The sequence below is a fragment of the Liolophura sinensis genome, chromosome 11 (genome assembly GCF_032854445.1).
Source record: "Liolophura sinensis isolate JHLJ2023 chromosome 11, CUHK_Ljap_v2, whole genome shotgun sequence".
NCBI classification, from domain to species: Eukaryota; Metazoa; Mollusca; class Polyplacophora; order Chitonida; family Chitonidae; genus Liolophura; species Liolophura sinensis.
Window position 1 is genome coordinate 30,936,157 of NC_088305.1, and position 26,932 is coordinate 30,963,088.

Consider the following 26,932-nt stretch of genomic DNA (forward strand, 5'->3'; position numbering starts at 1 on the left):
TGCTAATGTTATAATCATCAGAAGATCAAAGTGTTCCATTTGAAAATCTGGTGTAGTTTTCTTGCCATTGTGGAACATGCCGAGACTGATCGAAGTGGTGACTGTATCAAACTTGTAACATTCTTGTCATGAACAGGTGTTTGGCAAATAATTTTTGTCTCAAACGCCTTTGCAAACTAATTAGACTTTCATTCTCTCCGCTTTCACATTGGTGTTGGGGTCTTACGTGACAAAACACAATTTTGCAATTTAACTTTATCTTGTACAATATTATACAGATGTACTAAGACGTGCTCATGTACATATACATTACAAGTACATGTATGTGTGTGCAGCCAAAGTAATTTTTAGCCGGTGGTCAGAGGAAACAGAGACATAACAATGAGTAACGGTAAGACCGTAAATCTGTCTGATGTTCGGGATTAGGTACAAATGTACTGACGTTTACACTGCGGTACAACGGTGTGCGAGACATTTGGCAATCTCGTACAGTATCTCTTAAATGGTAGACTGAACTCAATGTTGTATTGGTCAGAATTTTCACAAGTGTAGAAATCAGGAAAAAAATCAATCCATTAATCGTACCATCCTAAAAACACGTGGGCGAAAAAATGTCGACATATGCCGACGTAATGCCAGTGTCTTCAGTGAAGAACGCATTTGTTCCGGCCGTCGAACTCGAGACAATCTCGAACCGTAATTTCTTCCCTATTTTGGCTTAGAGCCTTTCTTCCGGAAAAACAGAAATGGTAAACAGGTGTTTAACGATGAAAATACATTACCTTTTTCTCCCAAACCACGCCGATTTTGTCAAAATCAAACTTTCTCCTTAGTTCCTTGTTATCGTGTTTTATCCCGCCTGTAACCACATGTGAATGGCGAAAAAGATGACGGAAACAACCGATCTCTAACGTACATACCGGATATGACGCACATTGAACATTCGGGACTCGGGGAAAAGTTCGTCGTGCGTATTTCCTCTGAGCGTATAAAATTTTCAACCACGCTGAACTTTTCGATACTAATTACAATCCTGAGAAAAAACATTAGATGAAAGTATTTGCTTTACGCTGAGCAGCAACCTAAGTGTTTCGCACGTAAAACATAATGATATGTTATTAGCCACTTGTCGCTGCAGACGATGATCTTACATGTGACTGGCTTTCCCCTTTCGAGTCGAGGATACACTGACATGCAAGCAAGGCTGACTATGCCGATGACCAATGGGAACGCGCGTTCGAATCTACTTCCCCATGCATGATTCGTCTGTGGCTTACGTCACCTGTATATTTAAGGAAATAACAGCCGGAGGGGTGGCGCATACCCTTGCGCACAAGTTTAAATTAAGTGGAAAGAAACAAAGAAAGACCCTTACCTATAACACAGGCAAGTATAAATTGAGCAGGAAAATTTAAAAAAAAAAAAAAAAACCGCTGCAAAAGTGCACTTATCTTGAGATATCGCGGTAGGCGTAAAGCGTCTAGAACAACATACATAAAGATTTCACAGACCATCAAAAGTAGAGAAGTATATGGTTTCGGCGATATAACGATTAAATAAAATAACGATTTGTTTTGTGGGTCTTGGAGGGTTATAGATTTTATATGCACTGTATGTTAGAAGGACGTGTATAGGTCTACTAATGTACTGTATACGGTACCAAAATGAAGGACACCGGTATATTATCCTTGCGTTACAAAAACAAAATTAAGACGGAAAATTAAGATCTTCGTCTGGTGGATGACATGCAGTAAAACTGCACGAGGTGTCCGATAGCACAGTGTCCTGGCTGATTTTCTTAAACACCATTGTGCAGAGCTATTTTAATTCCTTGTATATACCAGTATACATACACATGATGTATTTGGTGATTCTGTATCAGCCCATTTCTTGTTTACAGTCATCAGAAACCCGTAGAAGGGTTAAATATTTTAAGTGCCTTTGTCTATAAAATATGACATTTCTTTAAGGTTATGAACAAATGTATTTTATACATTGCACAAGAGGAATAACAGTACATGTATTTTATTTTGTTATCAACCCTCTCTTTCCAGGTGATAACAAAATAACATGTTAAAATATAGGCCCCTACAGTCATAACCAAAGTTTTTCGGAGATACGCAAATTGTGTAATACTGGCCTCGGTGGCCTCCATGGTTAGTTTGCCAGCGCGGCTCGATGACCCAGAAACCTCTCACCAATGCGGTCGCTGTGAGTTCAAGTCCAGCTCTTGCTGGCTTCCTCACCGGCCGTATGTGGGAAGGTCTGCCAGCAAGCTGCGGATGGTCGTAGGTTTCCCCCGGGCTCTGCTCGGTTTCCTCCCACCATAATGGTGGCCGTTGTCGTATAAGTGAAATATTCTTGAGTACGACGTAAAACACCAATCAAATAAATAAATAAATGATAATTGTGTAATACCCACACGGACACAACAGAACAGCATGTTTTTTACATCGCCGTGTTTACTTAAGCCAGACCTGAAATATCTGTACGATTTTTAAAAAAATGAGTCTTATTCTGATATTGTATATGATGACCGGTCCGATGGCCTTATGGTTAGAGCGTCCGTCTCAAAGTTGGGGTACCTGAGATCAAACCAGGGTCGTGTCAATTGTCGTACTAATTAGGTACCAAATGGCACTTGCTGCTGTCTAGCGGGAAACATGTGTCTGTATAATGTGACTGGGTGGGGTGTCATGTCTGGGGTCTGGGCATGATACTTCAGTGGCGGCAGCACTTTGGTGGCATGGACTTGCCCTGCCACAACAAGGCAGTATGTGTGCATACAATTATTGACTCGTCGTCATATACAAAATAAATGAAACACAATCACAGGCCTACATGTTTACTGATATTGTATGACATACAACGGGTGATAAAGGTGCCTACACTGCATGTAGACCTACAACTCTTATCGAATTGAGCTTTATGGACCAACATATGCCAAATTTCTTCAACGAGTGTCGTAACTTTCATATGAAATTACAACTTATGTCCCGTCCTCTATTTACATTGTACGTCACACGCGTGGTTAATAGCTAACTTGCCAGACTTTGTGGTATTCCCAGATACTCCGTTTTCCTCCAGTTTCGTCCATGAATTAAACAAACCATCACCGCCATCATGGGTGAAAAAGTAGAGGTTAAACAACAACCAGATAAATACGTAAACTTATCATGGGGAACAAAAAGTTTGTTTCTTGGCGAAGGAATAAGAATCATGCCCAAGGGAGATAATCGCAGCTCGCCAGGTGCCGAATTCATCAGACAAGCCTTCTGACAACACAAACACCAGAACCAACATGGCTTGAATAAAAATTGAACACTTCACCTCTGGCTCACGGCATGATCAACGCAGAATACATCATTTCGCCCAACAATTCTGCATTCTGAAACTCTGACTCATTATTAGACATTTTTTTTCCTTTTTTTTAAAGTTTGTTACAATATATTATCAAAGTCAGTTATTCTTCTATCTCGATTTGAGGTAATTTTAACACTGTATTTCCTTCGTCTCTCCAGCTTTTTGTGTGCTCAGCTTGTACTTACAGATTTGATAATAAATTTGGCACCACTTTTCTTTCTTTCATTGCTTTGAACACGATGGACCACAAACCTATACCGTATTTCTTTTCACTCAATTGAGTACGGTGTAAAACACCAATCATAAAAACAAATAAAAAAACATTTACTTTTGTATGGTTCGAATCTTATTGATATCCAAACGTGCGCATTCTTATTTATTACAAGGAAAGTTTAACTGTGAACGGTTTTACAGTGAAATAATCCCAGGAAGGATGAATACATTTGCAGATTAATTGAAAACATGTTTATTCACGTCTAAAACTTGGCGAAAATATGTGATCTATAAAAGTGAGCAATTTCTGTATGTTGAATACCTTCCGCGTTGTTTTTGAAAAGTATTTATTGTGCAATGGGAAAATATTGAACACACTGTATAAAGAAATTTCTGTATGTTGACCAAATGGTAGTGTAATCGTGTTAGTACAACGTACAATGAGTCGAAATTTAAAGGTCTTAAGAGTGTACATCATCCAACTTAAATATGGCGACGGTATAGAGGCCTAGTTGTAAAGTAGCCAATTGTCTATCTATCTTTATAACATCAAAGTTATTGGTTCGGGACCAGTCTCTGAGAGGGTCACGAAACGCCCTATAGGCGTACCTCACACCATCACCAGTGAAGCAGTAAGAATGAAAACATTCAATTTACTCTTCTTTTTCCTATACATTAAACACCAGTCGAACATCGATCGTTGTCAAGGCTGACGATCCGTGAAATACTAGAATTTTATTTGGTTTATTAAATTTATTTGGTGTTTTCTCTGTTCTCAAGAATATTTCACATATACGAAGACGGCCATAATTATGGTGGAGGGGTAAAACCGACAGAGCCCGTAGGAAACCCAGGAGCATACGCAGCTTTCTGATAGACCTTCCCATGTACGACTTCAGAGGAAGCCAGCACGAGCTGGATTAGTGAGGGGCCACTGGGTCCTGCACAATGACCAGTGAATATGACGCATTGTAGGTCCTGTCACATTTCTGTCCGACACTGTCGCTGAATTCCTTAAAATCTGCACGTACATTTTTGGCTTAATAGCGCCTTTGACTGATTTTACAAAACAAACAATTGTTTAGCAAGTCCATACGTGGTAATGATTAGGATAAAGTATAGACTGAGTTCCGAAATGATGCATCATATTTTCGCAAGCATGTTTTCCTGCAGCCTTCAGCTTTGCCTAATTTTGTGATCTCCGACCACAGTCGACTCATATTGCCGAAGTTTTTCCGCGTCTTGTGCAGTTTTTCATTCGTTAAAGACAACACATCTTCCACCAATGTGAAAAATGAATGTACACGTGAGAAAGTCAGTTAGTGCCTTACCACAGGTTGATGGTCATCATGCCTAAGTGTGCATGAAAATTTCTTGCGTGCAACGAATTACAATCAAATAATAAAATAAATATATAAATGTTAATGTGTAATATAGGATACGCTGCTCCTCCCTGTGAAAGTCACCACCTCTGCACAGCAAAGAATGCTTTTAAATGGTGTCTCAGTTTACAGAGGTTGTCATTTGCCGTTGACGGCAAGTAGCCTGGAATGCACGTGTCCTTACCGAACTTTAGCAGCGTACACCGCGACACAAACACGAAAAACAATTAGTAGTTTATATTTTGTGGTGCTTGTTCATGGTGTAGCGGAAAACACCCCTAAAGGTGCAGCCTTGGGCGTTTCCAAGTTTGTAAATTCCCCCATTTTTCAAGATTTGCTGAGCCTTGCCGGCGACAAAAAACGGTAGTTTGACAGATAGAGCAGTCTAACGGTCGATGATGTCCGCTTGTCTGAGAAACTGCAGACCCTATGTCACATGTGGGAAAGTTGATCTTTAACAAGCCAAATGTCGGTAGTTTACGCCGGGCTCTCGTAAAACTGAGCGCCATCACAAAAGTTAAAAATTCTTCAGTATGGCATCGAGAAACAATTGAATGAATAAATAAGCAAATCAAAAAATACATTACCAATGAAGACACAGAATAGACAACAATTACACACAAATAACAATATATTCTATCACATCGGTATTTTATTAGTTACATAGTTACTCAGTGATAGGATATGCAAAGATACGGTGTCAGTAATCCTCATCATGAGCTAGGCATGCTGACACCATATATTTGCTTATCCTGCCACTGAGCGACCATCTAACGAATTTATCCTGCAGAAGACCTATGTATATAGGTATATTGTATATAGCCCAGGTAAAATCCAATATGGCATATACAATGTAAGCACCTTTATTGTTGTTATCCCGAGATGTTAATGGGAAGCCATTCTGATTCTATCTGTCAAATACACATCTCAGCCAGTATTTATATTTATTTATTCATTTGATTGGTGTTTTACGTCGTACTCAAGAATATTTCACTTATACGACGACGGCCACCATTATGGTGGGTGGAAAGCGGGCAGAGCCCTGGAGGAAGCCAGTATTTATAGGCAAGCAAGTCAAATCACGTGACAGCGGTCCACCAATCCACGTCTGGTGCAATCGTGACGAACTTGGCAAAGCAAGAACTGCTTATATAAACAATGACAAATTCTAGGAATATGAAAAGACACCGGGTGGATATTCCTGTGGTGCAAAGGGTCTTTCTATACTAGGATCAATGTACTCTGATAACATAGGGTTGTACCTTTTGATTAGCTTCACATTTCCACTCAAAAGTACATCAATCCATAGCCACAGAACTGCGTAGTTGTTTCGTCATTTTAGATCGTATGGGAGTTGAATAATCGAACAAGAATGAACTTCTGTTTGAGCGAACGAAACAGCTGTTTACTGAGGATAACATCAGAACGTACAATCCCTGTACGGGAGTATGTAAATCTATACTTACTGGAAACGGACTTTAGACCAATTACGTCACATCCCCTTTTCAACACAAGTGCAGTTAATAAGCAATTTTAAAAGCAAGCATAACTTTCAAGACCAATAATTATTAGAGGAATTCTTAACTCAAAAGTTCAGGAAGTTTACGTCACTAAATCGAACGCATGTGGGAACTGCTGAAAAGAATGATTAACCTGTATCATATATATGAAAGTTGAATTTAACTTTAACACAGGATTGTCCAGGGCAAACACAACTGGCAGCAAATTCAGATTTGATAGCCAAACATTAAAAAATTGACATATTTTTGACATTATTGACATAAAATTGACACTGAGACACATAGTCCTGAAAGCGTGCTGGCTTTCGCACCACTCGTCCAGATGAAGTCTGTATACTAATAATACTTGGTGGTTCAGGGTTCACTTCCTGCAACAGCGGACTGGACGTCGTACAGGCGGGAGAATCTGAAGAACCGCACTTCCAAAAATAGTATTCCTGCGCAAAGTTACACCAATAGTACCTAGCTTTATCTTCTTGAAATACAAGGAAATATGCTCAGACAATAACAACCAAGATTACATTATGTTGTTGAGCATAAACAAGAGCATTGCAACAGAGTAAAATGTCAGAAGATGGCTAAAATACCTTACAAGTCTAGTCACATGACTAACAGGGTTGGCGAAGGAAAACATGGCCGCCGCAACATTTACAAAAGGTCTTACATGGATGCTGGTACACAGGGGCAGATGCAGGGGTTAATACATGTATCACAGCCTTATCATTGGTTCAAGGTTAAGTTCAGTAAGTTATACAGTAAATATTCTTGCCGACATAGGAAGCTATACCCTGCAGCAAAATGTAAGGAAAAGTACATCATAATGAACACATGTTCAGTACAGGTGATGTCAACATTGGCAGTGAAATAGCTATGCCTGCATGCATTTAGATACATTCGTGGTTTACAACAGCAATATAAAAATACATTTCACCATCCCATCCCAACCTAGGATTATTCTGTACACTACTCAGCAAACACATTTGACGTCGTCTGCAGGATTCGAGAATGCATCTGTATCCCACATGACGGTTGTTGTTCAGTGAAAAGCGGGATAAAGTTCCACACCTGTACTATAATTCCCATGTAAGTAAAGCACCAAGCAAGATAAGTCAATCTAATCTTTCTGACTAAAGCGAAACCTCTGTAGCTGGATATCACAACGGCAATTTCATCTACTACCTTTGCTTCATCATGACCATTTCATCTACTTCCTTTGTTTCATAATGACCATTTCATCTACTTCCTTTGTTTCATAATGACCATTTCATCTACTTCCTTTGTTTCACCATCGCCATTTCATCTACTTCCTTTGTTTCATCATGATCATTTCATCTACTTCCTTTGTTTCATCATAGCTACATAACATTTCCCTTTCTTATTAAATAACAACAATCTCGTAACACCTTTTGTTCTAACTGAAGATATGTATCAGGCTTGCACTGCTGTGTGCTTGCTACCCAGTTGTTCTTATTTATTTATCAAAACGCTAACATGGCAACACTTACTTGGATTTTCCTTTATCTTTTCTCACAGAACCCCATAAGAATTAGGGGTTAATATCCAGGTCATGATCTGAACGAAAAACCCTCAGGTTGATACCATGCAGCTGCCAAGAGAAATACTGTTAGTTTTGGTCACATCTCGAACAATGCCCTCAACTGTCAGCGCATTAGACACAAGTATATCCTCTGGTGTAAGGATCTTTTAACCCTTTGCCTCTTCTGGAGTAACAGGCTGATTTTTCAGCTGTTCGGGCCGCGTCTCTTCTGGTATGACGCTCTGAGCTTTCAGCGAGTTTGTTTTCTCCATGTCTGCTGTGACATTCGGACTTTTCAGAGGTGGTTTGTTTTTTACCACGTAGTACTTCAAAAAGCACACCAATGATCGACGTCCTTGCTGTAAGGAACAAAATACAAATAGGATAATCGCTTTTCCAGTTATATTTTCCATGCTTTTGGAAATGTTTTCCAACAAATTTGGGCTTCGCTTCAGTCAACTGGATACAGGCCTCTCAGGTTTCACTAAAATCGTTTGGATTCACTCTGATCATTACAACAATATATATGTAACTTCCAGAAAATACAATTTTCGGAAACACTTCAGTGTGTTCGGTGTGGTAAGGCTTTGCATATTAGTGGCGAACATCAGAGGATATCAGAGATTGGCAGGATGAGTAACACACGAGTCCGATCACGACATCGACAAAGTCAAATTCGAGTAAAACACACCAAAAATAAGTGCTAGCTTTTTAAACACATTTCTGTTACAGTTTATAAATGCGTCCTAGTGGTAATTCACACCAAAATATGTGTAGCAATTAGAGAGATGTGTTTATTATAGTAAACACTCCAAATATTTATAATGTTGAGGATATTTTCAATACAGTACTACAGGAAACATTTCTACTTTCGGCTTTTACACCTTAATAATATAATCAAAAACATGTTTACTGGCCTATTTGTGTTTGTTGAAAATATCCACCACATTACTACGTAAACATATTTAGATGCTAACATGATGTTTTGAAGAATAAACACAATAAAGTGTTCTTAAACTTTAACAGTGTTTAAACAGGAAACATTTTTTTCAGTGTGCAGTTTATATTATTTAAAATATATATAAAATATTCCAGCACGCTCTTCTGTCAATAGCCGTCCAGCGGTGCTCTCCCACAATATTGTAAGCTGAAAACCTCATAGAGACTGACCAGCACGTGCGGGCTAAATATGATGACAGAGTGTTATGATATGTCACCAAAGCAAAAGGCATAGCTCCTAGCGGTGGTCTTCGTTATAAATGCATTCAATACCATCTTCTCAGAACGCCACCACTTCACACAAAACTCCCAACCCAGGAAAATACGATCTGATATCTGCTCGGCTAATATAGGGCGACATAAATCCGACTGTCGATGGGGTATAACAGACATCAAAAAACACGTTAACAGCCAAGAATTATTTTTCATCAAAAGCATGGAATTTGAGCTGCATGACTTTGTTTGTTCCTTGGAGACACGATATGAGTCATCTTTGTAATATAATTAAAGACGTACAGCACAGAAAGTAAACCCAGAGCAGTGACGACAGTGTGATAGACGTACAGCACAGAATGTAAACCCAGAGCAGCGACGACAGTGTGATAGACGTACAGCACAGAAAGTAAACCCAGAGCAGCGACGACAGTGTGATAGACGTACAGCACAGAAAGTAAACCCAGAGCAGCGACGACAGTGTGATAGACGTACAGCACAGAAAGTAAACCCAGAGCAGCGACGACAGTGTGATAGACGTACAGCACAGAAAGTAAACCCAGAGCAGCGACGACAGTGTGATAGACGTACAGCACAGAAAGTAAACCCAGAGCAGCGACGACAGTGTGATAGACGTACAGCACAGAAAGTAAACCCAGAGCAGCGACGACAGTGTGATAGACGTACAGCACAGGAAGTAAACCCAGAGCACCTTACCCGTGAAATACAGCCTCTTGTCAGTTATTTTTAACTGTTCATGTAAATACTTATATACTAGCGAATTACACACCCCATAGCAAAATGGCTGAAACAGAATTTTGTTTAAAAAGTTCAGTGATGTTGATTGCGATTGATGAGACGCCACCTATAATATCTTTTACCTCGACCAAGTAGCTTTTGTCGGCGTCCTCCAGTGTGAAGTCTGTCGTCTGTAAATACCCCGTATTTATACCCACCGTTCTGTCAACGTCTCTCTCCTGAAAGAGAACAGCAAATTGGTTACGGATTTGATTTGATTTGATTTGATTTGATTGGTGTTTTACGACGTACTCAAAAATATTTCGCTCATACGACAGCGGCCAGCATTATGGTGGAAGGAAACCGTGCAGACCCCGGGGGAAAACCACGACCTTCCACAGGTTGCTGGCAGATCTTCCCACGTGCGACTGGGTTATGAAGAAACGAATGTAAAGAACATATGTAAATCTGAGTTAGTGTAAATAGCGTTATGAAACCAATGGCAACATACAATAACAAACATCTGCGCTGTAAATATGGGAATGGGAAAACAATATCATAATCGTTGTAATGCTTGGTATGTAAGTATAAGTATATTTGGTCACATGACGACGAGGAGTTATTAGGTGTGCGTACCTATACTGTGCCCTCTTGTGGCAGGGATATTCAATGACGAAGACCCCAGACATGACACCCCACCCAGTCATTTTATACTGACACCAGGCCAACTGGTCCTACTTCCTTGTCTCTCACCTCTTAGTTTTGAGGACCCAACGAGACAGCAGCAAGTACCAAGTCTTTAGTATGACCACACCTAGGTTTGATCCCGCCGTCTCCCGACTTCTAGGCGGACGTTTTAACCATTAGGCCAACGAAAAGCTATGTTTCATGGCTGATTTAATCTAAAAGCCATTTATAAAACTACAAGCATCACACGCCTCGAAGCAACTTTTGCTCAAGTTTTTATTTTAAGTATGGAAATAAATTCTAGGCTGATCCATTTATAAAGCTATAAACAATATACAACTCTAAGGAACATTTTCTAAAGTTTTCATTTCAAGTATGGAAATACTCTTAAACTTGTCAACATGATAAAGATCAATCTCTGAAAACATATTTCACGATGCAAATCTGACGTGTGTTGATTTTAAGTCCACCAAGGTACATTGCCCAAAACACATGAAATAACAAATATTCAAACTCACTTCCATGTATATTCTTTTCACGTTTGTAACGAGAGAGGCTTGCAAAGAATCCAGAAAACTGGGTAAGTCGGTGACGTCACGTCTCCTGTATCCAAGGAAACGCGCATGCAGATTGATACCATGTGTCTCAAGGAAGGTCACGATGTCCTGATACGATATCTGTTAGAAAAAAGACGAGTCGGTGATTTAACTGACAATTACAGAAGAAGGCCACGGGGCCATGTAGGAGAAACTATTTTTTGCTGCGGTATGATACAAATCAGTGTTTTGCTGTAACCTTTCTCATCAAAACCTGATCACTCCTATCACTGTTGGCAAGGGAATGGAAAACTGAAGCCAGAAGCTGCCTTCAAAAAATGTGGTAACTAAAGTTTATAACGATATTTCTAATCGTGTCAGATGATTTATTGAGAATTTTACAGTTCCCATTCTCGATGTTACCAGATTGCACATAATTAGACGTAGCTTCTGGTAAACTGATATCTACACCTCAAGATTTCACAACACTTTCAACATTATCCTTACTGATGTAAATTTTGCGCCAATGCAAAACAATGAATTTTCACTATTTTCACAAATTTTCACAATAAAACACAGGGAAATCAAATTGCTGCACATGAAGAAAGTCAATGGCGATCTTCCTAGCCACCAAACCTTCCGTGCATATGAGAAGTTCATGCCACGTGCTTGAAAGAGAGCAAAGATTGCCAAGAGAGGTAGGCCTATTCTGACGAGTGACCGGAACAACCCAGATGTAGAAATCATGACCTCGAGCGTGCTGCATTGACATTACGAGTGGCGCGAAAGTTGCCATGCGTCTTAGAAAGTGTTTGACAGATCTATGCGCTTACTTCTACATTTTCCAAAGAGCAGAACGCCGCGATTATAATCACTAAGAATAGGAATTCTGATTTCTGATGTTGCGATGAGATTTCTCAAAGCGTTGAATGCATGTCTCATTTTATCGGGCCACATTACATCATCCACTAACGCTCGGGCTTCCACTGATCACAAGTTCTTGATGACAAGAGGTGGTCAACAGCGCCCTTCTTTTTAACCGGTAGTGCAACAACAACAACAGTGAGAGGATAGATAGAATGGTGAAACCACACCCAGAGATTCGACCACTCAGTGGAGAGTGGGAAGAGTTACCTCCTCCTCGGTTCCAAGACGACGGTATCTTTTGTGAATAGCAGGTTTTGGTTTCTTCCCAAATAGTCTCAAAAAGATATTCTTTTTTTCCTTTGATGGAAGCAAATTATTGAAATGAAGATACATTATTACTGACTTGGTTAAAGCTTACCGTACTCTGTCATCTGATCTCAACTTTCCACATGGCCTATAAAAATATTGCTATCTTCGTCTGGGATACATAAATCACTACACAGGAGTCAAAGGCAGTGGGCATATAGTCCACACAAGTTACACAGCATAAAGTTTCGTTCTACCGCCATGAATCACCCCAAGTCACAACAATTATCTTACATAATTCACACAAAGGTATAACTGTCTGACATAAACTAGGAATTAAAGGCACATGTGAATATAACTGGGGATAATGCGTATAAAACTTTACGATATTTCCAACAGAAACAGAAACACATGAATAGTAACAAGGCTGCAATAGCCCAGCTGTTCAGAAACACATGAATAGTAACAAGGCTGCAATAGCCCAGCTGTTCAGAAACACATGAATAGTAACAAGGCTGCAATAGCCCAGCTGTTCAGAAACACATGAATAGTAACAAGGCTGCAATAGCCCAGCTGTTCAGAAACACATGAATAGTAACAAGGCTGCAATAGCCCAGCTGTACAGAAACACATGAATAGTAACAAGGCTGCAATAGCCCAGCTGTTCAGAAACACATGAATAGTAACAAGGCTGCAATAGCCCAGCTGTTCAGAAACGACAGAATGATCAGAAACGACCAGCTCACGGAATGAAATGATCATTCATCAGTTTCGTATATAGCAAGATTTGTTTTAAAATTTTAAACTTAAAACTTTTTCGTCTGTTAACATCATGGGATATTCGTGTTTAATACCAAACAGGCGTTATTCATTGGGTATGGCTATACTAAGGTGCTCATTCTTTGGTTTAGTGCTAATAATTTCAAACTGGAATCCACTGAAAATGAAACGCCTTGCAAAATAAGGTATATCTATACTAGCCGAGTGCTACATACCTGATCTTTGGACTTGTCCTCTCCTATGATTTTGGCAAATGCTTCTTTGGTCGTCACTTCACGGCCAAACAGAATCTTGTAGTCTGTTTCTGAAAACGCCTCCTGTTGAACAAAGAAGAATTACGTTTCATCGAGAACACCTTGAGCATACACAATTCCCTCCTTATACCTGGTTAATGATAACCGTGACAACAGGATAAGATCAGCCTGACATTTAGACCATAAAACTTTAGCACCCTGGAACAAGTCACAATCTCATCAGAGTGATATGGAGTTGTTATATTATACGTTGAAGTATACTTTTGAACAGAACAGAAGTATATGCATAACGACACCTAAGGCCAAGGAAAGAGTCAGGAAAACTAATCGTAGAATTGTTTAAAAAAAAATTTGTTCATAAATGAAAACTGTGTAAAGCAGAGAACTGTGAATTCGGTGTCATGTCTGGTGTCCTAGTCTTTGGAAATAATCCGCAAATCTTAAAAGAAAAGATTTATTTATTTATTTGATTGGTGTTTTACGCCGTACTCAAGAATATTTCACTTACACGACGGCGGCCAGCATTATGGTGGGTGGAAACCGGGCACAGCCCGGAGGAAACCCACGACCATCCGCAGGTTGCTGAAAGACCTTCCCACGTAAGGCCGGAGAGGAAGCCAGCATGAGCTCGACTTGAACCCACAGCGACCGCATTGGTGAGAGACTCCTGGGTCATTACGCTGCGCTAGCGCGCTAACTAAAAGAAAGGATAACACATAACTTAACTTATAACTTGTTACTTATTTCGACATAGGGGTGAAAACGGTCACAGCCACCTTGTTCTGACGTGCTTAGTAACTGTAAATATACTTCTAATCCTGATTTTGTACGAGTTTATGGGATACGCAATGTCAGAGAAACCGGTAACACAATGACGAGTCACTACGCTAAATATGGCTAAAAGGCAAAACAGGGATCGCCAGACGTCACTGGGAACAGCTCCGTTCTCGAATTTTAGAAGTAGCTCACATCTCATGGATTAAAACTGATAACAAGGCGGTGCCCTAGATTTTCTCGATCTTCCGAAATAAACAAGGTAAACATGTTATTTATTTATTTAATTGGTGTGTTGCTCCGTACTCAAGACAATTTCATGTATACAACGGCGTATAACCGGCAGGAAACCAAGAATAGCCCGGGACAAATCCAGGGCCATCCGCAGAATGCTGGCAAATCTTCCCACTTTCGCCCCGAGAGGAATCCCGCACGAGCCGGACTTGAACTCACAGCTACCGCATTGGCGAGAGGCTACTGACTCAGTTGACTGCACTGACAAGTTAAATACTAGGCCACAGTGGGCCCTGTAAAGTCATTTGTTGTATTTCTCGGGGCATGACCTCGAGATAAATTCACATCTTACTTACATCTTTCAAAGCTTTGTCCAGCTCCTCTTCACTGATGGTACTGCTGTTGTCCACATCGTGGTCTTTTAGTACCTAAGGCAGGAAACAATTTACACAAAGAGGTAAATAAGACAGCATAAAGATGGCCCTCAGACACACCAATCACAAATTAAAGCCTCTTGGTTTAAATACGTACACATTCGTCTTAGTTTCCGCTTTCTTTCCTTTGTGAATTTAAAACAAATAAACACATTCAAAATATTGCAATACTTGGTGTCGAATCTTCCGTTTCATAATAAATAGTCAGAGTCAGTCTCGTATTTCCTCCACTATATTATATGCAGTCGGGACCTCCGTGTCTCAGTTGGTTAGCGCGCTAGCGCAGCGTAAAGACCCAGGAGCCTCTCACCAATGCAATCGCTGTTAGTTCAAGTCCAGCTCATGCTGGCTTCCTCTCCGGCCGTACGTGGAAAGGTCTTGCAGCAACCTGCGGATGGTCGTGGGTTTCCCCCGGGCTGTGCCCCGTTTCCACATACCATAATGCTGGCCGCCGTCGTATAAGTGAAATATTCTTGAGTACGGCGTAAAACACCAATCAAATAAATAAATAAATAAATATTATATGCAGTCACTGTAAATCTCGCACCTGTATTTCTCCACTTCACGGGAGAGAGTCACAAATAGTCTTGTATTTTCCCAGTACAAGGAATATGTACACAATAAGTCTCACATTTTCCAGTTACACGATGTGAATGCAGTCACAGTAGGTAAGATCTTAAGTTTTCTCACTACACCATATGCAATCAAAAAAGAGTCTGGTTTTTTCCTAAAAAAAAACAGACTGCACTTACACCTATTTTCGCACTACACGATACTCACTCATAATGAGGATGGTATATATCCCCTTTTCACGATACAAGCACAAAATGACCTTCATGTTTCCTCATACGTTGAATGCCGTCACACTGAGTCACGTAAACTTTACCCTGAGTCACGACACCCACCCTTCACGACACACACATACAAAGACCTTCATGTTTCCTCATACGTTGAATGCAGTCACGCTGAGTCACGTAAACTTTACATTCAGTCACGACACCCACCCTTCACGATACACACATACAATGGCCTTCATGTTTCCTCATACGTTGAATGCAGTCACACTGAGTTACGCAGACTTTACACTGAGTCACGACACCCACCCTTCACGGTACACACATACAAAGACCTTCATGTTTTCCTCATACGTTGAATGCAGTCACGCTGAGTCACGTAAACTTTACATTGAGTCACGACACCCACCCTTCACGATACACACATACAATGGCCTTCATGTTTCCTCATACGTTGAATGCAGTCACGCTGAGTCACGTAAACTTTACATTGAGTCACGACAACCACCCTTCACGATACACACATACAATGGCCTTCATGTTTCCTCATACGTTGAATGCAGTCACACTGAGTCACGTAGACTTTACACTGAGTCCCGACACCCACCCTACACATACACACGACGCGCTGCCACACCTTTGTTGACTGCTGTATCAATATGGTACTGCTTCTCAGTTACTCAATGTGTTTTCTTATCACATTATTTGCTTGTTATTTTCACAAAAGAATAATTAAAAAACAAGTTTTTCAAAATGAAGTAAGCAGAAGAAGAAAACTCACTTTTAAGAACGCATCCACTGCTTTCGATACCCTATTGTGCTGTCTAGCCGTCCTTTCTTCCTTTTGGACTGTTTGGATGTATTTCCTGTCCGAATTACAACCATACATTAATCATAACCGAATGATTAGTTTATTTATTTACTGACCTATAGAGGTTTACCGCCGTGCTCAAGACGATTTCGTTTATATGACAGTGCACAGATTTAAGACCAGTTGAATCCAGGCAAAGCTAGCCCAGGAAAAACCGACCGCATTTCGCATTTTGAAAAACTCTATGATTTAAAGCCACACTGCAAAGACCAGAAGCGGAATATAAATGTCCTAGACTATAATTAGTTCAGTTCTTAAGTAACGATTTTTCTCCACAGACATTTTTAATTTTAGAGCTAATCGGTCAACAAGCCCATGAGCGACTCCGAGCGTAATCTGCGAGTCCAAGTTATCTCAAATTCAACAATTCTATGAATTTATTTCGGACATCGATCGCGTGACTGTATTGCTGAAACAATAACCCCTTGGTTTTTGCAGTCTCGTACCTTGCCATCTTGGTGTTGGGGTATTTAGGTAATTCGGCACCTCGCCGGGCCTCTAAGGCTGTCCGGTACATTTCCTGCTCATTGTCGGAGTACTGTGCACATGTACATAAGCAAAAAGTCAACGGTTAATCGCTAGCAAGGAAATCACTAAATATGCAAACGTTTATTTCAGACATGATCAGAAGTTTAAAAAAATCGAACAATCTTTCAAGTATTATAAGGCCTACGAAGCAATATGAATCTTGGAATGCATTAAAAATGCAAAACTTAAGTTCCGGTCAGGTTGATTAATAAACGTCATCTCATGTGTGTTACAATTTAAACATGCATAAAAAATTATGTGAAATTATGTTAGATAATATTTAAAGAAGTTATTCCAGATAACAGTAGAAGCAGACAGATGTACAGACCGACAGACAGACAGATGTACAGAAAGACAGATAGACAGATGTACAGACTGACAGACAGACAGATGTACAGACCGACAGACAGACAGATGTACAGACCGACAGACAGACAGACAGATGTACAGACCGATAGACAGACAGATGTACAGACCGACAGACAGACTGATACAGCGTGTGATACAGAATCACATTACTGACAAGATGGTCACTTCATTTTACAGAACATGGGCTCTAATTAAATCTACCAGAACAACCATTCTGTGAATTCACATTTTTGGAAAATAAAACACATTTTACATCACCCGGGAAATTTTATTTCATCTATATGTATAACTGTTTGCCTTCAAGAATCTATTCTAAAGATCTTTATTTTTCCAGTCATTGTTAATGTTTGCATCAAATGTTTAATAATCCGAGATCCAAGGATCCTGTTTTCTGTGAATTTAATCAAATCAAATTAAAAACACTCACCAGGAGGAACCCTAAAGTCTTTTCGTTCCATTTCCCAAAACGGTTTCTCCTCTCATACTTCTGTAATATTTCCGACAGGGGCTGGAGTTTGTGGAGGAAGCTGTCCTGGGGGTCCATAGATAACCACCAGCCTGAGGTGAAACAAAGAAACATTGGCTGAACAACAACAACAAACAACCTATACCAATGTAGGCGTGCTATCCGACATTCCCAGAGTATTGTCCTCAACCACTGAATGAGCTACTTTCTCTGAACGCCGATGGAGGGCAGTGTAATTAATGGGACCAAATTTACTCCGCCTGGGAACAGTCGCCGGCGATTGAATATACAAAGGAATATTAACCTGACCAAAAGCAACTGTATATCCTCGCTGTCACTGTCCTTATTTGACAAAACAAAAAACTGCATGTGGGCAATATAAAATTTTTTGTTTGGAGCCGCCATTTTGGCGCCATTCTCTCGATATTTAGGCCTATGTCGTCACTGATTGCTGAAGAGGTTCTAGATCTATGATCTATACTCATTGTTTTTCAAAGACAAGCGGCTGCAGTCACCGGAAACAGAGTTGATAGAAATTAAATATGCCCAATATTTGGAGCCCATGCAGTTGCGGGTCATAGATTATATGTGAATTCATACATAGCTACCAGTTGACACGTCCAAGGGTACTTGCGTAAAACACGCTGACACGTTTACAAACACAATGGACGCGGCTGTTCAGTATAACTCAAATCAAGTAATCAAGATTCGCTGATAAAATTCTGTTTTAGTTCTTATTCAGGGCGATGTAGGTTTAACAGCAGGGCGCCCTATATCCCTCACTGCGGATGCGCTGCTCTATACAGATACGTTCCCTCTACATCACTGCCATCACTAACACATTTTGTAACGAAATCTTGAACAACGGCGATGTTACCGCACGGGGTCACGATGAAGGGGCAGAAATGATGGCAGAAAAAAACACAGAAGTTCTGTCTCAACCTTTGTTTCTAATAGGGGTTTAATACTTTATGGACATGCATTCTCTTCATGTAAAGTAGGTACAACTTGATTCTCAATTATATTGATTAAATAGTTCCGCGCGAGGACACCAGTGGTGAGGCTAAGCCTAAACAAGACTTCGTGCGTCGCACATGTCGGCTCAAACCTTCAAGCTTATCAAGTGGTAGCGGTGACCGGTGTATAGGTTACAAAAGCGCATTGAGCGAGTGCCTGGGGTTTAACGTCGTACTTAACAATTTTCCAGCCATATGGCGACGAAGGAATCCTTAGAGTGCATGAAATGTGCCTCCTTGTTGCAGGCGGATTTCCAACGCTCTTTTATCTACTGCTTCACTGAGGCGCGTTACCGAAGGTAAGTAAGCCAGAGCCATTATACTGATACGGGTCAACCAGTCGTTGCACTATCCCCTTCGTGCTGAACGACAAGGTGTGACTCGACCCAGGACTGACCCTGGATCTACCGCTCTCGAAGCGGAGGCTCTACCAACTGTGCTATGCGGACTGGTTGCGTCAAAAAGACGTAGCCTAGCTGAATCAAAGCTTGTCAGCAGACATATCTTAAATTTACACGGTATAGATTACACTAATGGTATACATGATACACTTGTTGTTTACATAAACAGTTAGGACAAAAACCTGCGGATGGTCCTGAATGGATCTGCCAGGTTTCCTCATGGTTACCGTCGTATAAGGGAAACATTCTTGAGCACATCGTTAAACAATCAATGAAACCAAATAAATAAGAAAAAGTTAGAATGAAACTCTAACTGAGGCAAAATGACAAGAGGCTGTATTTCACCGGCAGCGTGTGACAGCGTTTTTGACATTGTCGTCGCTGCTCTGGTTTTCTCTATTCTAAAAACGAAGGCTGAATAAATCCATACCCTTAATATATCACAAAGGCTTAGATGCTTACCATCAAAACAATGGACTGGATAGTTACACAGGACCCCGCCGTCAACAAAGATGTCGGTGTGTCCGAACACCGTGTACTTCGTAGCCGAGAACATACCTGTGGCGAAGAAAATACACATTCATTTTAATGGTTAGTCACTGTTTTACCCCTAGCCTCACGCTGTGTTTCAGCAGCGCCAAGTGTCGTGTGTAGAGTCTTCGCCATATCGTTTCAGTGATGCTACACTATCTCCACAATCGACCTATAGGACTGACGTCTTATACAACGAGACTGTCGCGACAAAATTATGGAGATGGCACAAGTCGAGTTGTATTAGTAAAAAAGCTGCACATATGACAAACATGGACCGTAGACTCGGTGATAGTAAGCCTTATGCACTTTTCGGTAACCTGCAGAAAAAAAAACTAGGAAAGAATTCGGGCACGTAACAGCCTTTGGGCGACGTTTATGACAATACGTCAGTTCGTGTACCATTTGAAGCTTTTTTCATTGAAGAGTTCAAGTTCTTGTCCAAAACTAGATCGCTGGTTCAGTATAAATAACAGAGTTGACTGAATGCGTGGACTTTGGGAGCATATCAAACGGTTGCTGGCTTAAATAATACCATGTACTACCTTATATTAATTAACTTGACCGATAATACATACAAGCAAGAATGGCAAGATATGAGCTTGCGGTTTATAATTACCAGGTATGGCCATGGACATGCGCACTGCCACTGCCACAGGCATGTCGGGAGTAGTCTTCACATGACAGTACGTCGTGGACATCTGGTTCAGATTTGTCACTGCCACGCAGAGTTCTTTACCAAATTCTTGGTATAACTAAATACGCAAAAAAAAAAACAAACAAAAAAACAACAACTGGTAAACGCGATGTTCTAACTATACTCTATCTACGTCGTATTATGTCGTTGTATAATACAAAGTATAGACCACGTTATTGCTGCCATCGCATTGCCGGAAAACTGTGTTAAATCAATAACCTTAGCCGGTCGAGTTGATGATATTCAAGAACGAAGAAAGATTTACCGTGAACTGAGATAGCTGAACCTAGTGATGCAAGGTTACCGCATACCCCAAACCCTAACAGCATAATGATAAAAGTTTGTATGATACTGACTGACGGTGATGATTGATATTAACTGATGATTGATATTAACTGATGTTAACTGATGATTGATATTAACTGATGATTGATATTAACTGATGATGATAGTGGTGGTTGTGATACTAACTGAGTTAGCATGATGGCAGCTAAAGAAAACTAGAACATTTAGATAAATAACACCAACCAAATATATTTTACATAATCCTTAGAGCAAGATAGGTATATGTGGTATGCCTTTTACGGTCTTACAATGTAACCAACGGTGAGCGGTTTGAACGAAAAATAGTTTACTTCTCTGAAGGTGATATCCCTGTTTTGAGTAGCTTCGTGCATCCTGTCACCGAACCAGCGAAACACTCTCTTTCCAGGATTCCACCCATACGTCAAGAGTAAGTTAGGGAGAAGACTGAGGTAACCACAGCTGTGATCTGTGGACAGAAACGATCCGTGGATGAGTATCAGATAAAGTAAGTTAGGGAGAAGACCGAGGTAACCACAGCTGTGATCTATGGACAGAAACGATCCGTGAATCAGTAGCAGCTAGAGTAAGTTAGAAAGAAGACCGAGGTAGCCACAGCTGTGATCTGTGGACAGAAACAATCCGTGGATGGGTATTACCTAGAGTAAGTTAGGGAGAAGACTGAGGTAACCACAGCTGTGATCTTTGGACAGAAACAATCCGTGGATGGGTATTACCTAGAGTAAGTTAGGGAGAAGACTGAGGTAACCACAGCTGTGATCTGTGGACAGAAACGATCCGTGGATCAGTATCAGATAGAATAAGTTAGGGAGAAGACTGAGGTAACCACAGCTGTGATCTATGGACAGAAACGATCCGTGAATCAGTAGCAGCTAGAGTAAGTTAGAAAGAAGACCGAGGTAGCCACAGCTGTGATCCGTGGACAGAAACGATCCGTGGATGAGTATCAGATAGAGTAAGTTAGAAAGAAGACCGAGGTAGCCACAGCTGTGAGCTATGGACAGAAACGATCCGTGGATGAGTATCAGATAAAGTAAGTTAGGGAGAAGACCGAGGTAGCCACAGCTGTGATCTATGGACAGAAACGATCCGTGAATCAGTAGCAGCTAGAGTAAGTTAGAAAGAAGACCGAGGTAGCCACAGCTGTGATCTATGGACAGAAACGATCCGTGGATGAGTATCAGATAAAGTAAGTTAGGGAGAAGACCGAGGTAGCCACAGCTGTGATCTATGGACAGAAACGATCCGTGGATGAGTATCAGATAAAGTAAGTTAGAAAGAAGACCGAGGTAGCCACAGCTGTGATCTATGGACAGAAACGATCCGTGGATGAGTATCAGATAAAGTAAGTTAGGGAGAAGACTGAGGTAGCCACTGCTGTGATCTATGGACAGAAACGATCCGTGAATCAGTAGCAGCTAGAGTAAGTTAGAAAGAAGACCGAGGTAGCCACAGCTGTGATTTATGGACAGAAACGATCCGTGGATGAGTATCAGATAAAGTAAGTTAGGGAGAAGACCGAGGTAGACACGGCTGTGATATGTGAACAGAAACGATCCGTGGATGGGTATCACCAAGAGTAAGTTAGGGAGAAGACTGCGGTAACCACAGCTGTGATCTGTGGACAGAAACGATCCGTGGATCAGTATCAGATAAAGTAAGTTAGGGAGAAGACTGAGGTAACCACAGCTGTGATCTATGGACTGAAACGATCCGTGGATCAGTATCAGATAAAGTAAGTTAGGGAGAAGACTGAAGTAACAGCTGTGATCTGTGGACAGAAACGATCTGTGGATGGGTATCACCAAGAGTAAGTTAGGGAGAAGACTGAAGTAACAGCTGTGATCTTTGAACAGAAACGATCCGTGGATGGGAATCACCAAGAGTAAGTTAGGGAGAAGACTGCGGTAACCACATCTGTGATATGTGGACAGAAACAATCCGTGGATGGGTATTACCTAGAGTAAGTTAGGGAGAAGACTGAAGTAACAGCCGTGATATGTGAACAGAAACAATCCGTGGATGGGTATCACCAAGAGTAAGTTAGGGAGAAGACTGAAGTAACAGCTGTGATCTGTGGACAGAAACGATCTGTGGATGGGTATTACCTAGAGTAAGTTAGGGAGAAGACTGAAGTAACAGCCGTGATATGTGGACAGAAACGATCCGTGGATGAGTATCAGATAGAATAAGTTAGGGAGAAGACTGAAGTAACAGCTGTGATCTGTGGACAGAAACAATCCGTGGATGGGTATTACCTAGAGTAAGTTAGGAAGAAGACTGAAGTAACAGCTGTGATCTGTGGACAGAAACGATCCGTGGATCAGTATCAGATAGAATAAGTTAGGGAGAAGACTGAGGTAACCACAGCCGTGATATGTGAACAGAAACGATCCGTGGATGAGTATCAGATAAAGTAAGTTAGGGAGAAGACCGAGGTAGCCACAGCTGTGATCTGTGAACAGAAACGATCCGTGGATGAGTATCAGATAAAGTAAGTTAGGGAGAAGACTGAGGTAACCACAGCTGTGGTCTATGGACAGAAACGATCCGTGAATCAGTAGCAGCTAGAGTAAGTTAGAAAGAAGACCGAGGTAGCCACAGCTGTGATCTATGGACAGAAACGATCCGTGGATGAGTATCAGATAAAGTAAGTTAGGGAGAAGACTGAGGTAGACACGGCTGTGATATGTGAACAGAAACGATCCGTGGATGGGTATCACCAAGAGTAAGTTAGGGAGAAGACTGCGGTAACCACAGCTGTGATCTGTGGACAGAAACAATCCGTGGATGGGTATCACCAAGAGTAAGTTAGGGAGAAGACTGAAGTAACAGCTGTGATCTGTGAACAGAAACGATCCGTGGATGGGAATCACCAAGAATAAGTTAGGGAGACGACTTCGGTAACCACATCTGTGATATGTGGACAGAAACGATCCGTGGATCGGTATTACCTAGAGTAAGTTAGGAAGAAGACTGAGGTAACCACAGCTGTGACCTGTGAACAGAAACGATCCGTGGATCAGTAGCAGCTAGAGTAAGTTAGGGAGAAGACTGAAGTAACAGCTGTGATCTGTGGACAGAAACGATCTGTGGATGGGTATTACCTAGAGTAAGTTAGGGAGAAGACTGAAGTAACAGCCGTGATATGTGAACAGAAACGATCCGTGGATGAGTATCAGATAGAATAAGTTAGGGAGAAGACTGAGGTAACCACGGCTGTGATTTGTGGACAGAAACGATCCTTGGATGAGTATCAGATAGAATAAGTTAGGGAGAAGACTGAGGTAACCACGGCTGTGATTTGTGGACAGAAACGATCCGTGGATCAGTATCAGATAGAATAAGTTAGGGAGAAGACTGAGGTAACCACAGCTGTGATCTGTGAACAGAAACGATCCGTGGATCAGTAGCAGCTAGAGTAAGTTAGGGCGAAGACTGAGGTAACCACAGCTGTGATCTATGGACAGAAACGATCCGTGGATGAGTATCAGATAAAGCAAGTTAGGGAGAAGACTGAGGTAACCACAGCTGTGATCTGTGAACAAAAACGATCCGTGGATCAGTAGCAGCTAGAGTAAGTTAGGGAGAAAACTGAAGTAACAGCTGTGATCTGTGAACAAAAACGATCCGTGGATGGGTATTACCTAGAGTAAGTTAGGAAGACGACTGAAGTAACAGCCGTGATATGTGGACAGAAACAATCCGTGGATGGGTATCACCAAAAGTAAGTTAGGAAGAAGACTGAAGTAACAGCCGTGATATGTGAACAGAAACAATCCGTGGATGGGTATCACCAAGAGTAAGTTAGGAAGAAGACTGAAGTAACAGCCGGGATATGTGAACAGAAACAATCCGTGAATGGGCATCACCAAGAGTAAGTTAGGAAGAAGACTGAAGTAACAGCCGTGATATGTGAACAGAAACAATCCGTGGATGGGTATCACCAAGAGTAAGTTAGGAAGAAGACTGAAGTAACAGCCGTAATATGTGAACAGAAACAATCCGTGGATGGGTATCACCAAGAGTAAGTTAGGAAGAAGACTGAAGTAACAGCTGTGATCTGTGGACAGAGACGATCTGTGGATGGGTATTACCTAGACTAAGTTAGGGAGAAGACTGAAGTAACAGCTGTGATATGTGAACAGAAACGATCGGTGGATGAGTATCAGATAGAATAAGTTAGGGAGAAGACTGAGGTAACCACAGCTGTGATCTGTGGACAGAAACCATCCGTGAATCAGTATCAGATAAAGTAAGTTAGGGAGAAGACCGAGGTAGCCACAGCTGTGATCTGTGAACAGAAACGATCCGTAGATCAGTATCAGATAGAGTAAGTTAGGGAGAAGACTGAAGTAACAGCTGTGATCTGTGGACTGAAACGATCCTTGGATGAGTATCAGTTAGAGATAGAGAGAAGACTGAACATTGTGGTAGTCTCAGTGGGAGGGCTTCGAGTGAGGGGGGGGGGGGGGGGCGCAATGGGCTATGGGGCGTCCTTACCTAGGAATATCCTCCTCATATCCATGCCGACAAACTCCCTGATGTCGTCTGGCGTGTACCCTACAGCCAGCAAGGCGGCCGTCATGGCTCCAGCAGAGGTTCCGGCAAAACGCTTGATTTGGCTTAGCATGCCTATCTCCTCCATTTCCTGAAAACGGACATTATACGTTAATTAAATATATCAGATTATGAGTTATCTTACCCGGGCAAAGAAACTTCCTGAGTTCAGTAAGGTTTTCGTCTCCGAAAGTCCGTTTTCCGACATGGCAAAAAGTTGGTCAAACTCAAAAAAACATATGGCAAATATAAATTCATATTCCCTACTCAGTTTACTGAAGCCTCGCACATTGCAACACACGGCTGTTGGACCTGTATGACAAGTGAATATGAAAATGAAAATGAGGAAAACTAACCGGTCTGAATAACGCTGCATGTAATCCGTCATTTTGTCGTCGAAACACCAAAATATTCGTTCCTTAAAAACACACAAAACTATGAACACTGTTTACATTGTGGATTAAAATGTATACCTCATTCCGAACTACACCTTATTAACATAACTGACAAATGACGAGCCGCAAGGCATATTAATTATAACTACTATAGTTTATTAAAGGAGGCTTATCAGTGCCATACAGATTCAGCTGGATTCTTCTTTTCCTACAAATAGTATACTTGCTGTTGTGGTTTATGAGCTGAGTTTGTAAATCTCTTTTTTTTTCCAGAAAAAATGTTTTACCTAAAAATATTGCTTTCACAAAGAAAATGATTTTTTTTCACGAAGGAAATTAAAGTTTCGCTGTGGTATGTCTATTGCATGGAATTTACTTGCGTAGCCTAATCACACTGTACTTTCTATTTATGTCATTATTTGATTGGTGCATGTTTTACGCCGTAAAATATTTCACTTTTACGGCTGCGGCCAGCATTTTATATGATGAGAGGAAAGCTAACAAACCCACGACCATCCGCGTTTTGCTGGCACGTACGACTGGAGAGGAAGCCAGCATGAGCTCACAGCGACCACATTTGTGACTGGTTCCTGAGACAGATTGTACTTGGTACCAAATTACATTTACCGAAAGCAAAATGAAACTGAAACAAAAAACAAACCATATAATGTTAACATTATCATTTTACAACAAGGAAGCGATATTTTACCTTGAGCGCTCCACAGTACGCCATACCCTTGTTTCCCCCGCCTTCAAAAACCAAGTTCTCGAAAGGATATGTGTACTTGGTATGGTCCACTGCCATGGCTTCTTTATCTTCTTCCGTCAACATCGTGCTCAGACGGGACCGGGCCGCCTGGATAACTTCCGGAAGGACTCGGATCTCAGAGCCGTCAGTATCGTCCAAGACAAAAATGTCGTCCATATCAGATTCCGAGTCAACCTCAGGCTCGTCAGGTGGGGGGTTCACAGCTCCATACCGGCTTTTCTTGATTATTTTGGCGCGCGGAGGATGCTTGCTCACTTTATTGCCCATAGTCACCCGTTTACCACTCTACTAATCACTGAAGAAGTTGTTTCAACGATACTTACTATTATCGTTGTGTTTATACAGTCACGTACATGAGCATATATATATATATA

The 26,932-nt window shown here is 41.1% G+C and overlaps 1 protein-coding gene across 3 annotated transcripts; it reads right to left on the minus strand.

Annotated features, from left to right (window-relative positions):
• Positions 1 to 5,606: 5,606 nt before the first annotated feature.
• Positions 5,607 to 26,932, minus strand: LOC135477584 (uncharacterized). Of its 3 annotated transcripts, XR_010445215.1 has the most exons (15): positions 26,499 to 26,932; positions 25,338 to 25,485; positions 21,146 to 21,282; positions 20,433 to 20,568; positions 19,745 to 19,840; positions 17,827 to 17,957; positions 16,949 to 17,040; positions 16,413 to 16,497; positions 14,760 to 14,831; positions 13,357 to 13,458; positions 12,323 to 12,412; positions 11,171 to 11,329; positions 10,109 to 10,204; positions 7,984 to 8,374; positions 5,607 to 6,915 (listed from the first exon to the last, which is right to left on the minus strand). XR_010445215.1 is itself a non-coding variant. In XM_064757740.1 (14 exons), exons 1-14 carry the CDS (start codon positions 26,823 to 26,825, stop codon positions 8,183 to 8,185), a joined length of 1,863 nt encoding a protein of 620 aa, XP_064613810.1. In that variant the 5' UTR covers positions 26,826 to 26,932; the 3' UTR covers positions 5,607 to 8,182. The 3 variants fall into 3 exon arrangements, 2 of the variants coding, with proteins under 2 accessions (XP_064613810.1, XP_064613811.1); XM_064757740.1 differs by having other exon boundaries at positions 5,607 to 8,374; XM_064757741.1 differs by lacking the exon at positions 12,323 to 12,412 and having other exon boundaries at positions 5,607 to 8,374.